The sequence below is a fragment of the Carcharodon carcharias genome, chromosome 19 (genome assembly GCF_017639515.1).
Source record: "Carcharodon carcharias isolate sCarCar2 chromosome 19, sCarCar2.pri, whole genome shotgun sequence".
NCBI lineage: Eukaryota > Metazoa > Chordata > Chondrichthyes > Lamniformes > Lamnidae > Carcharodon > Carcharodon carcharias.
This window is the reverse complement of record NC_054485.1, coordinates 39,647,177-39,661,266: the sequence shown is the minus strand read 5'-3', so window position 1 is coordinate 39,661,266 and position 14,090 is coordinate 39,647,177. Positions and strand designations below refer to the sequence as shown.

Genomic DNA, 14,090 nt, shown 5'->3' with positions numbered 1-14,090 from the left:
AAGTGTGGCTTCAAGAAGGCCTAAGGAAATTAAAGTCCTTGAGGGTTAGAATCATACATAGCACACAGCAAGATAGTTGTAGTTGTTGAAGGCCAATCACCTCAGTTCCATGAGATCTCTGCAGGAATTCCTCAGGGTGGTGTCCTTGGCCCAACCATCTTCCAGCTGCTTCATCAACAGCCTTCCCTCCATCATAAGGTCAGAAGTGGGGATGTTCGCTGAAGATTGCACAATGTTCAGCACCATTCACAACTGCTCAGACACTGAAGCAGTCCGTGCCCTTTTGCAGGAAGACCTGACAACATTCAGGCTTGGGCTGATAAGTGGCAAGTGACATTCCTGCCACACAAGTTCCAGGAAATAACCATGAGAGAGAATCCAACCATCTCCCCTTGACATTATTTTTTCTTGTTCATTCATGGGGTGTGGGCTTCGCTGGCTCAGCCAGCATTTATTGCCCACCCCTAAATGACCTTGAGAAGGTGGTGGTGAGCTGCCTTCTTGAACCACTGTAGTCCCTGTGGTGTAGGTATACCCACAATGCTCTTGGGAGGGAGCTCCAGGATTTTGACCCAGTGACAGTGAAGGAACAGCAATATATTTCCAAGTCAGGATGGTGAGTGGCTTGGAGGGGAACTTCCAGGTGGAGACATTCCCATGTATCTGCTGTCCTTGTCCTTCTAGATAACATTATCATCACTATCATCACCCCAACTATCAACATGCCAGTGGTTACCAATGACCAGAAACTGAACTGGACCAGCCTCATAAACACTGTGGCTACAAGAGGTGGCTGGGAATTCCGTGGTGACTAACACCTCCTGACTCCCCAAAGCCTGTCCACCATTTACAAGTCACAAGTCAGGAGTGTGATGTAATACTCTCCACTTGCCTGGATGAGTGCAGCTCCAACAACACTCAAGCAGCTCTACACCATCCAGGACAAAGCAGCCCACTTGATTGGCACACCATCCACCACTTTCAACATCCACTCCCTCTACCACCAATGCAGAATGGCAACAGTGCTTACCATACACAAGATTCACTGTAACAATTCACCAAGGCTCCTTCAGCAACACTTTCCAAACCCAAGACCTCTACCACATAGAAGGACAAAAGCAGCAGACAATTGAGAACACCATCACCTGCAAGTTCCCCTACAAACTATTCCCAAAAGAGCATATGAATTAGGAGCAGGAGGCCCCTTGGCCCCTCTAACCCGATCCACCATTCAATAAGATCATGGCTGATCTGACTGTAACCTCAATTCCACATTCCCATCTACCCCAATAACCTTACACCCTTTTGCTTATCAAGAATCTATCAAGCTCTGCCTTAAAAATATTCAAAGGCTCTAGTAAGTGTGTTCCAAAGACTCATGACCTTCACAGAAAAAAATTCTCATTTGTCTTAAACAGGCAATTAATTTTTAAACAATGACCCCTAGTTCTAGATTCTCCCACAAAAGGAAATGTCCTTTCCATACCAGGATCTTATATGTTTCAATCAAGTCACCTTTTACTCCAGTAGATACAAGCCTAGCATGTTTAGCCTTTTCTCTGAAGACAACCTTCCCATTCCAGGTATTAGTCCAGTAAACCTTCCCTGAACTGCTTCTAACACATTTACATCCTTCCTTAAATAAGGAGAGCAATACTGTACACTACTCCAGATGTGGTCTCACCAATGCCCTGAATAACTGAAGCATAACCTCTTTATTTTTGTATTCAATTCCCTTCGCAATAAACAATAACATTCTATTAGCTTTCCTAATTACTTGCTATAACTGCATATTAGTCTTTTGCAATTCATGCACTGTGACACCCAGATCCTGACTTGGATATGCATCGCCATTCCTTCACCATTGCTGAATCAAAATCCTAGAACACCCTTCCAAAAAACACTGTGGGTGTACCTACACCAGATAGACTGCAGCAGTTCAAGAAGACAGCTCACCAGCACATTCTCAAGGACAATTAAGGATAGGCAACAAATGCTGGCCTCGCCAGTGACACCCACATCACATGAAATGAAAATAAAACACAGATCATGGACCAAATGTTTGATTTCCAATCTATACTGCTAGCTCATCTCAATCAGAAAAGCCACTGCAAAAATAGATTACAGATGAAGAAAATACGACAGCCCTACATATTGCCATTTACTGCCATATGGTGCTCTGAATTTGATTGGGTTCTATGAAGAAGGTTTGATTAAAAAAAAAAAATCGAGACAAAATATAAAATGGATTAAATTCAAGCAAATTAAGTTGTACATTGAAACATGAGAAAAAATAAAGAATATGCTGTAAAGAAAGTTCAACTGCCCTGTTCAATTCTCCCATGAAATGTAATTGTGTATTAGTACTTTCCTTCACAACTTCCAGTAAGTGTTCTGCAATGTTCTGACATCTGAAAAACTGCAAACTTAGCAACTTCGGATTGAGGAAGTTGGCTGGTGATTGCTGCCAAAATCATGTGATGAAGTGGGCAGTTTACTGACACTGCCACACTGTTGTGTTTATCAAGGTGTTGGGGAATCAGTTTGCCATTTTGAACTGTGACAGGGTCACATATTAACAGTTCCAATGTAAAACTCAAGGCACTTCCCAGAAACTTACCTCAACACCCCCCAGGAAACTGATTGTTTCCATTTATCATAGAAGCCATGAGGACCTCAGTAAAAGTGCCCATTTATAGACAGTATAATGAGGTGAACAATGCAAGGTGTTTGGAAATAGTCCATAATTCTTTTATGTACCATCCCTGCAAGCAATCTGAATTAAATGTGAACCCACACCTCACGGATCAGTTGTAGGTATTCACTATCCTACCCAATTCTTTCCCTCAACAAATAAGTTCTAAAACATCTCAAATGGCAGTGTTTCCCAAACTGTGGGTCACGATACCCATTGGTGTCACAAGGTCACCTCTCTTCCAAGGCAGCAAAGACGACTGTGGAGAGGACATTATCTAGTTTGGAGGAGCTGGCAGGGCAGCCCTGGACCCATCGGGTCGATTCTGCTAAACAGTAAGGAGCATACGCTGAGTGAGTGCCAAGCGGGTACGGGATGTTTGTGCGGGGACTTGGCACAGGTCAGGTATGTAGGTGTAACTCAGTGACTGACTATGTCCAGAGTATGGGAAAACTGGGAGGTCATGAGGCTGAACTGAGAAGATATTTGGCAGTTTCAAACTTTGCTGTGTTTCTGCTCCTGTCCGCCTGTTGTGAAGGTTCATTACCTGGGCTGGAAACTCTGTTTTGCAGACACTGGCAACTATGTCAAAAGGATGATGGGGAAGAGCGAGTGGGGCTAATTATTGCGCCTGTGTGAGAGAGTGGTGGGAAAGGGTCTGATTACAGTGCATGTGTACAAATCTGCATATAGATATGCTTTGGAGGGGGTGGGGAGAGGAGGGTTTGCACACATGCGTGCATGTTTTGCAGGGGGGGGGGGGGAGGTGTTGAGGTGGAAAACAGGAGGGGGCTTCACTGAGTCTTCTCTCATTGGGGGACATGGAGACCTTGGCTGACGTAAATGAAATAACATTTTTACAGGCACTTTAAAAACAGATTTTCATATTTGTATGTATTATATATATATTTTTATTCATTGATGGGATGTGGGTTTCATTGGCTAGACCAGCATTTATTGCCCATCCCTAAATTCCCTTGAAAAGGTGGTGGTGAGCTATCTTCTTGAACAGCTGCAGTCCATGTGGTGTAGGTACACCCACGGTGCTGTTAGGAAGGGAGCTCCAGGATTTTGACCCAGCGACAGTGAAGGATTGGCGATATAATCCCAAATCAGGATGGAGAGTGACTGGAGGGAAACTTCCAGGTGGTAGTGGTCCCATTTATCTGCTGCCCTTGTCCTTCTAGATGTAAGCGATCGTGGATTTGGAAGGTGCTGTCTAAGGAACCTTGGTGAATTCCTGCAATGCATCTCGTAGATGGTATACACTGCTGCTATTGTACGTCGGTGGTGGAGGGAGTGGATGTTTGTGGATGTGGTGCCAATCAAGCAGGCTGCTTTGTCCTGGACAGTGTCAAGCTTCTTAAGTGGTGTGGGAGCTGCACTCATCCAGGCAAGTGGGGAGTATTCCATCACACTCCTGACTTGTGCCTTGTAGATGGTGGGCAGGCTTTGGGGAGTTAGGAGGTGGGTTACTCATCACACAATTCCTAGCCTCTGACCTACTCTTGTAGCCACAGCATTTATATGGCTAGTCCAGTTCAGTTTCTGGTCAATGGTAACCCTCAGGATGTTGATAGTGGGGGATTCAGTGATGGTAATGCCATCGAACGTCAAGGGGCGATGGTTAGATTCTCTCTTGCTGGAGATGGTCATTGCCTGACAGTTCTATGGCGTGAATGTTACTTGCCACTTGTCAGCCCAAGCCTGGATATTGTCAAGGTCTTGCTGCATTTGGACATGGACTCCTTCAGTATCTGAGGAGTCACGAATGATAAACATCATGCAATCAGCGAGCATCCCCACTCCTGACCTTACGGAGGAAGGAAAATTATTGATGAAGCAGCTGAAGATGGTTGGGCCGAGGACACTACCCTGAGGAACTCCTGCAGTGATGTCCTGGAGCTGAGATGACTGACCTCCAACAACCACAACCATCTTCCTTTGTGCCATGTATGACTCCAACCAGTGTGGAGCTTTCTCCGGTTCCCACTGACTCCAGTTTTGCTAGGGCTCCTTGATGCCACAATGTCAAATGTTGCCTTGATGTCAAGGGCAGTCACACTCACCTCACGAGTTCAGCTCTTTTGTCCATGTTTGAACCAGGGCTATAATGAGGTCAGAAACTGAGTGGCCCTGGAGGAACCCAAACTGGGAATCAGTGAGCAGGTTATTGCTAAGCAAGTGCCGCTTGATGGCACTGTTGATGACCCCTTCCATTACTTCACTGATAATGGAGCATAGACTGATGAGGCGGTAACTGGCCAGGTTGGATTCGTCCTGCTTTTAATGTACAGGACACACCCAGGCAACTTTCCACATAGCCGAGTAGGTGCCAGTGTTGTAGCTGTACTGGAACAGCACGTTCTGGAGCATAAGTCTTGAGTACTATTGTTGGAATATTGTCAGGGCCCATAGCCTTTGCAGTATCCAGTGTCTTCAGCCATTTCTTGATATCATGTGGACTGAATCAAATTGGCTGAAGACTGGCAGCTGTGATGCTGGGGACCTCCAGCGGAGGCCGAGATGGATCATCCATCCGGCACTTCTGTCTGAAGATTGTAGCAAATGCTTCAGCCTCATCTTTTGCACTGATATGCTGGACTCCTCCATCATTGAGGGTGGAGATATTTGTGGAGCCTCCTCCTCCAGTGAGTTGTTTAATTGACCACCACCATTCACGACTGGATGTGGCAGGGCTGCAGAGCTTAGATCTGATCCATTGGTTGTGGGATCGCTTAGCTCTGTCTATTACTTGCTGCTTATGCTGTTTGGCACACAAGTGTTATAGCTTCACCAGGTTGACACCTCATTTTTAGGTATGCCTCGTGCTGCTCCTGGCATGCCCTCCTGCACTCTTCATTGAACCAGGGTTGATCCCCTGGCTCGATGGTAATGGTGGAATGGGGGATATGCTGAGTCATGAGGTTGCAGAATGTGATTGTACACAATTGTACTACTGTTGATGGCCACAACACCTCATGGATGCCCAGTCTTGAGTTGCTAGATCTGTTCGAAATCTATTCTATTTAGCACGTTGGTAGTGCCACACAACAATGTGAAGGCGGAACTTCGTCTCCACAATGACTATGCGGTGGTCACTCCTACCAATACTGTCATGGACAGATGTATCAGCGGCAGGCAGGCTAGTAAGGATGAGGTCAAGTATGTTTTTCCCTCTTGTTGGTTCCCTCACCACCTGCCGCAGACCTAGTCTAGCAGCGATGTAATTTAGGACTCGGCCAGCTCGATCAGTCATGGTGTACTGAGCCACTGAAGTTCCCACCCAGAGTACATTCTGTGCCCTTGCCACCCTCAGTGCTTCCTCCAAGTGGTGTTCAACATGGAGGAGCACTGATTCTCAGCTGAAGGAGGGTGGCACGTGGTCACCAGCAGGAGGTTTCCTTGCCCATGTCTGACCTGATGTCATGAGACTTCATGGCGTCCAGGGTCGATGCTGGGTCCCAGGACAACTCCCTTCCGACTCTATACCACTGTACCGCCACCTCTGCTGGGCCTATCCTACCAGTGGTGTCTGGGGTATTATCTGTAAGGTACTGTTCCATAAGAATGACTATGTCAGGCTGTTGCTTGACTGGTCTGAGAGACAGCTCTCCCAATTTTGGCACTAGCCCCCAAATGTTAGTAAGGAGGACTTTGGAGGGTCAACAGGGCTGAGAATGCCTTTGTCGTTTCCAGTGCCCAGGTCAACGCCAGGTAGTCCATCCGGTTTCATTACTTTTTTGTGACTTTTTAGCAGTTTGATACAACTGAGTGGCTTGCTAGGCCATTTCAGAGGGCATTTTAAGAGTGAACCATATTGCATCACATATATTGATCTATCATACACAGTTAAATGTTACTAAGCTGTTTTATTACCATTTTGTTTTTGCTGACGTCTAGGGTCATGTTAATTTTCAAGTGTTAAAATGGGGTCACACTGAAAACTAGTTCGGGAAGCACAGTCATAGGTTTAATCCAATTTGTGATTGAATGCATTGCATTCCCCTAAATGGAACTCTCTTTTGAATATTGAGATAAAATTAAACAATCTACATTTCTGAACCAAATAAAGGGGTCTAGTTTTTTGACTTATACAGAAATAGTTCACGCAATTTAATTGGAGAGGCCACATGTAGAAAATCTCAATGATTGGAGCCGCCACTATTTGGAATTGGGCAACCCAGTCCCAAACAAGTCCGTAAAAAATCAATTTAACGATGAACAGTTATTCAACTTATTGTCGCATTGCTTATATTCTGCCATCACAGTAACAGATTTAAAAGGCAACTGGGATCATCAGTACCATAGACAGTTATGGTCAGATACTTCCAAGAGATGTGAGCAGCTGCTGTTTCCTACCTAAAAAGAAGGGTTTTTGTTTTGTACTAATTCATTAAGTATTTATATTAGGGCTTTACATCAGATGCAGAAATAAGCTCAGTACAATAGGAGACTTGCTCTCATAAATGTTTGCAAGATACCCCAATGGTTCCAAAGTAAATCTCAATTTCAGAGTCATTAAGACCAACAGGTTCACAGTTGGTCCCAACGTTGTATTATAAATCAGCTGATCAGAGATTACCATGCTAACAGGCTGCACTACTCTGACTGGCCTGCGCACCTTGAATGGTACCCTCTGCTAACTGATCCAGGGAAGCACCCAATCCCTGGAAGTGGTCCAGAAAAGGGCCACAAGGCCAATCCCTAGTGTCAGAAGGCTGAATTATAGGGAAAGATTACAAACCTTGGCTAAAACAGCCTCGCAAAAGGATGATTTGAGAAGAGAACTTACAGAGGTACATGACGATTACTATTATAGGAAACATTAATCCTATTTCAAAATGCAGAATGAGGCAGAGTTAACCGGGAACAGGCAAATCAAATCGCAGTTGATGTCAAGAGGTGCTTTTTCACATAAAGGCTGATCCAATCTTAGAAGTCAGGAAATGGTGGAGACAAAGATCTGGGGTTATTCACCAGATGGATGCTGGTAAAATGGGGTCACATTGAAAACTAGTTCAGGAAGCACAGTCATAGAGTTATACCAATTTGTGATTGAATGCATTGCATTTTCCTAAATAAAACACTCTTTTGAATACTGAGATAAAATTAAACAATCTGCATTTCTGAACCAAATAAAGAGATCTAGTTTTTTGACTTTTACATGAACAGTTCATACAATTTAATCGAAGAGGCCAGCTCGTCCGTTATCATACTTGGGATCTTAGCGAGGACTAAAACAGGGATGCTGCAATAGGTCATAGCATTCCTGGATCTTGAAGGGGAAACTCATCAAGGTTCTCATACTAAATCACCCTAAAACCACCCCCCCAATTTAACATGATAATGTACCAGCAGTAAAATATTGTCTTGGAAAATAGTCACTGGTGGCTTTTTTTAAATTTACAAAAGTTAATACCAAACTTGCAAAAAAAAATGCAAGAATAATTCAGGTCTAACAGCAATTGTGGAGAGAAAAACAGAGTTCTAACGGACTCAAAACGTTAACTGTTTTTCTCTCCACAGTTGCTGTTAGACCTGCTGAGTTTTTCCAGCATTTTGTTTTTGTTTCAGATTTCCAGCATCTGCAGTATTTTGCTTTTTTAAAAAAACTTAGTTCATTTTCATTCTATTAAGGAATTCTATTAAGGAATAAAATACACATCTTTGATAGCTCTCCATTGCGACACATGATTTCGGACGATGGTGATTAAATGGTTCCATCCCAGATCTGTATCAACTTAGCCAATCTTACAATCACAGCTATTAAGTTCGGCCTCAGCTTCCATTACAAGATGGATCTTGTTCTTCTTATTGAGCTTTCTGCCCGAAGACTGGACCTTGGTAATTATTTGCCTAACCATGGCGAAGTGCCAAGATTTTACTATGGGTTGGGCATAGAGGCAGGCACCAAGTCCACTTCATCTGGAATAGGGGAAAACCCTGTGCTGTTAGCATTAATCTGATCCACATGCGCACCATCTAGCCAACTTAGCTAACAGTCACCCCCCTCCCCCAAAAGATGGGTTACAAAACAAAATTTAACTAGAGCTTTCACTTTTGATCATTATTTTGAACGAAGAGCAGAATTATGCTTGTCTACGGTGCCCTTATGGATGATCAGCGCAATCTATCTACACTCACGCAAGAGTAATGACACCTGTGATGCACACCTAAGAATGCCGCTGATCCTAGAATCATAGATCTTATTCATGGCACATGTTTCAGTGGTGATACATACTAAAAGCTATAAGCGAGAAAACACATACCTCTGGATTTAGAATTTTTTAAAAAATCAGTGCCTTGAGATTAAAACACTAGTTAGGCCACAACTAGAATACTGCATTCAGTCTGGTCATTGTATTACAATAAGGCTGTGATTGCACAACAGAAGGTACAGTGGAGATTTATAAAGATGTTGCCAAGAATCGAGAATCTGAGCAACAAGGAAAGATTGAATCAAATGGGGCTGTTTTCTTTAGAACAGAGGAAGCTGAGGGGAAATTTAATTGAGGTGTATAAAATTGATGGGCCCTGGTTAGCGTGGACAGGAAGGACCTATTTCCCTTTGCGGAAAGGTTAACAACCAAGGATCATTAAATTTAAAGTAATTGGTAGAAGGATTAGAGAGGAATTGGGGAGAAATCCTTTAACTCAAAGGGTGGTGTGAGAATGGAACTTATTGCTTGAAAGAGTGGTAAAGATAGGAACCCTCATTCAATTTTTAAAAACTACTTGGATATGCACTTGAAGTGTTATAATCTGCAGGGCTGCAGACCAACAGCTGAAGAGTGGGATTAGGCTGCTTAGCTCTTTTTCAGCCAGCACAGAGACAATGGGCTAAATGGCTTCTTTCTGTGCTGTGAATTTTCTACATTTCTAAAAGCTGCATTACATTAAATAAAACTATCGAGAATGCAGAAAAAGAAATGATCAGCATGAAAGAGTAAACAAATGGTTGTCTTTTGCAAATTAGTGAGTTGCTTTGCTTTCCAGTCTCACCAAAGCCAAAAATTAGCTCATATTCAGCCTAATCATGAATGCAATTGTCTAGCCTTGTCACGTTTTCAACTGTTTCATCTCATAACAAGCACACTTTCTGTTGTTGATCAGAGTATACAGGTGTCAGTAGGATCAGTAGGGGCACTTTTGCAGCTGAGTTCCAAACCCATCCATTATGATCTCGGTAGAGGCCAGTAACATCGTCCTTAGAATCCTAAAACACAGGTATTTGCTAAAAGAATTAAGTCGGGGGGTTCATGAATTAAATCAAAAGAATTTTACTGCACCAAAATCAAAGATAGTGTAATTAGTGGTGTTCACAATCTTAAACAGTTATGTTAAAGATATTAACAGTACAACGAACACAGGTGCTTGTATTTTAAACTGAACTTTCTAGCCCATTTGACTTACACACCCAATAACTCAAGATAGGAATTTACCAAAAATTAGTAGATTAACCACTTGATCTGAGTACTGTTTCAAAGATTTGGACAGCAGCTAAGATTTCTCGGGATTTCCATTAACTTCAGGTAAGGCTGTCCCTTCAAGTCTCCTCCAATTGCCCCACAGTTGTAGATTACCAACACAGTTACCGCTACTGTCTTAAGTGTGGCCACCTTGAGTCTCCTGGTTCTAGTATTTTTATCTCCGGAGTCCTGCATCTAAACTCTCTCTCCTCAGCCTAGAATTTCAACTCACTGTTAGGAGTCCTTCAATTACCATGAGTTTCAAACTCTTCTAGCCAACACACAGAATTTCAATTGAACTCTGAATTAAAGGGATGTTTCCTCTCTCCAACTTGTTCTAAACCAAAAACCAAACTACTTGAACAGAGCCACATGCAGGGGCCAACTCACCCAGGTAATTAACTTCTGGTTGACCTTTCTTTTTCCCTATTGGTTATCTCCCAGGCAGCTTGGTCACATGATTATTTAGGGGAAGCCAGCTGCTTTTTTTCCAGAAATCTTTCAAAGAAATCTAGTTCTTAAAGGGACCATCGCCACATCATAAACAAAGGTCCCCCCCCACCCACCGAAGCACATGAACCCCACACACTTCACAGATTTAAGCGCATAATTTAGGTGGATATTTCAGGACAACCTTACAGATAAAATGCTTAACCTAAGTTCCATTTGCTCTCTCATGTGGACATAAAACATTAATACTTTTTGACGAGGATCAGAGAATTTCTCCCAACGTCCTGGCCAACATTCATCCCTTAATCAACATCACTAAAGCAGGTTATCTGATCAACATCACATTGCTGGTCATGGAACCTTGTTGTGCAGTACACTGGCTGCCACGTTTCCCACAGCAGTGACTACATTTCAGAAAGTATTTAATTGGCTGTAAAGTGCTCTGGAACATCCTGAGGTCATAAAAGACACAACATAAATTCAAGTTTTTTCTTTATTTTACTATGAACAAATTATTTAAACTTTAGATATGGGACCTGAATATTAGAAATACAGAGCTATATTAATTGCAAATAAAGTATACAACAAAATTACAGTACAGTTAATTTTAAAGAGCAGTTTGCTCAAAAATCAAAAGTGTTAATTTCCTTGTAGTGGGGATTTTTGATCCTAGATGAAGTTTGCTTAATTGATTAGATATTTCTAAAGACCACATAAATTCAAATTTCTTACCATTTAAAGAAGATAATTGTGTGTTGGCTAACACTTTGGCTAATAAACATATATATCTGGCTACTTGTAAATTGAATAATTACTGCAAACAATTATTGAGATAAATCTATTGGGATTCACGCTTGCATAAACATATTCACACTTTGCATATGCCACATTATCAATTACATTTACAAAAGTAATATTAAATTTCTCTCTAAAACCCTATTTATATTTAACATGCCACTCAGAAAGGCAGTCACTTAGCAGTAGAAGACTTTTTAATCCAGCAAAATTATTACACATAATTGTTAATCCTTGATTTCCACCATTGTGAAAGGGAAGATTACAGGACAAGTACACAGTACAGCTGTGGTACTGTGGAGAAAAAGGTCCACTTATGGGGACCACTATCAAATAGTTGAAAACTCAAAAATTGCATTTATCCAAACTATCGCCACAAATACAGAACGTTCTTATCTGAGAGTAGATTTCCCACAATTAAAAGACACAGAAGCTTAAGTACAATAGCATTCAACTACCTTATAAAAACAACCAAAGTTTCGGTAAAAATTGAATGATATACAGACTAAAGTTTTCCTCCTTTTAAAGTTTTGATCCAAATGTACACGCATCTTAGCAAATATCATGAGTGATCTGTAAAATAAATGGGCATTGTACAGATTTCTGTATTTCAAAACAATGTGCTGGGGCTTGAGAAAAAAAATCCTTCTCCCTCTCTCTCTCTCCCAGACAAAAGCAGGACCACTAAGCATGGGCCACACTAAGTCACTATCGCGATATCGAAAGCCCCACAAAGTTCCACCTTGTGTCATTTACAAGATATATAAAATAAAAGCTGCAAAATACTCAGAACCCTCCCGCCACTTCGTCAATATTTTAAATTTGCAAGAAGATGCAGCCAGCAAAGCGCTTCACACCTCACAGGAGTAAATAATGCAACTACGCGGATTCAAACTTAGGGGGGAGGGGGTGGGATTGGAGCCTTCCCTCTCGACACCGAAGGCGTCGCATGTGTATTTGTTTGTGTGTTTGTGCCTCTGATGGACTGACAAGTGACCCCCCCCCCCCCCCCCATTCCTCCATCTCTCTCCCCGGCAGACCACTCGCCTCAATGCGCTTCCCCCTCTATATCCATGTCTTGGCTTGAGATTTGTTTTATATTTTTTCCCCAAAACAGCTCAAAAAAGATATCAGAATAATGGCGCCCAGCGGTTGGGAAAGTGAAGGCGGCGGACTTGCCAGACCTACCGTGTGCGGTGAGCCTGTGCATCTGGAGACGCAGAGATCCTCCTGCTCTCTCGGGTCCGCCATGTTGGTGGCACCAACATCAGAATGTCACGCACAGCGCAGCGCGGGTGACGGCGTGACACACGGCGCCTCTACGTCACACGCACAACGGCGTGGTGACGTAAGCCGAGCGGAGGGGCGGGGCCGAGGCTGACGTGAGCATTCCCTGAGGAGGGGGTGGGGGGATCAGATCTCGCGAGAATTCAGCTTGCTTCTTCCCGCCTTTTGGAGGTTGACTGTTCTCTTCTGAGATGAAGCCCGGAAGCGGATACTGGGTTGTCCCAGGTAGGGGTGGGGTCCCCCCTATCCATCCATCCATCATTAGCCATAATCCATGAAGGGGATCCCATCCATCCATAATTAGCCATAGTCCATGAAGGGGGTCTCATCCATCCATAATTAGCCATAGTCCTCAAAGGAGGTCCCACCCATCCATAATTAGCCATAGTCCTCAAGGGAGGGTTCCATCCATCCATAATTAACCGTAGTCCAGGAGGCATCTTAAAAAAATATTAGGAGGAATAGACAATTCAGTCCCTCAAGCTTCTTCTGTCATTCAATAAGATCATGACTGCTCTGATTGTGACCTCAGCATTGTCATTCCTCCATTGTCCAGTTTCTGATTTTGACCACCCATCTAGTCCTTCTCCGACCCAGTCTGTTCTTTTGTGACGTTTCACCTTTTATCGCCAATACCAGCCTGTTCCAGTGGTCATACTTTCTCAATTTCCACTTCTTCAATTCAGCTGAAAGCCCATGAGATGGTTGGATTCTGATTTTCCTGCAAATTCATGTGTTCTTCTGTTCTGAAGAAGGCATATTGGGATATGAACTGTGTGACTCAGAGGCATGAATGCTACCAACCGAAACACACCTGACACAATTATTTAAAATATTACTTTTATCCACTCTGTTCACTGTGGTGCCCACCAGTCGCAGCGATTTGCAGGAATGCCAGTAAACACTTCCACTCTGTCTCCAATGCCACCCAAGCAGGGACAGGCCACAGAAGAGAATGTTCACTGAATTTGGAATTGCTTTCTTTCAACAGTTTTCAGCCTCTCTCTATTTAGACATGGGTTTCATTGTTTTAAGTTATTTCTTCAAAATGGTAATTATTTTCAATGTTAGGAAAAAATTGCAATTCTGATCATTAAAAACAGTGAAATCAAAATTATAGAAATGACTTTCATGGTGATAAATGTGCACAATTACTGAATATTTACCTTTGAGTTGTAGATATGGTTTTAGAAACTTGTTCATAATTATGTAAATCCATCCAATCATTATTTAGATAACCTTATGCTAATCTATTAATAAACTATTGCTTCAGAAGGTAAATGGTATAAATAAAAATAAAAAAATTGTTACTACACTACACAGATAAAAATGTGTACAAATTTGTCCTACATTTGATAAAAATAAACTTTTCCTATTCATTTGAGGGAGGT

General features: G+C 42.6%; 1 protein-coding gene across 6 annotated transcripts in view; it reads right to left on the bottom strand.

The window, feature by feature from the left end:
* zmym4.1 (zinc finger MYM-type containing 4, tandem duplicate 1) overlaps positions 1-12,723 on the bottom strand; it is a 104,465-nt gene extending 91,742 nt beyond the window's left edge. For 4 of the 6 annotated variants that reach the window (XM_041212584.1, XM_041212587.1, XM_041212586.1 and 1 more), the window contains exon 1: positions 12,601-12,723. In XM_041212584.1, coding sequence (XP_041068518.1) covers positions 12,601-12,663 — 63 coding nt within the window. In that variant the 5' untranslated portion in view covers positions 12,664-12,723. The remainder of the gene's footprint in view (positions 1-12,600) is intronic. The other 2 variants (XM_041212590.1, XM_041212588.1) reach the window with 2 other exon arrangements.
* Positions 12,724-14,090: the final 1,367 nt, after the last annotated feature.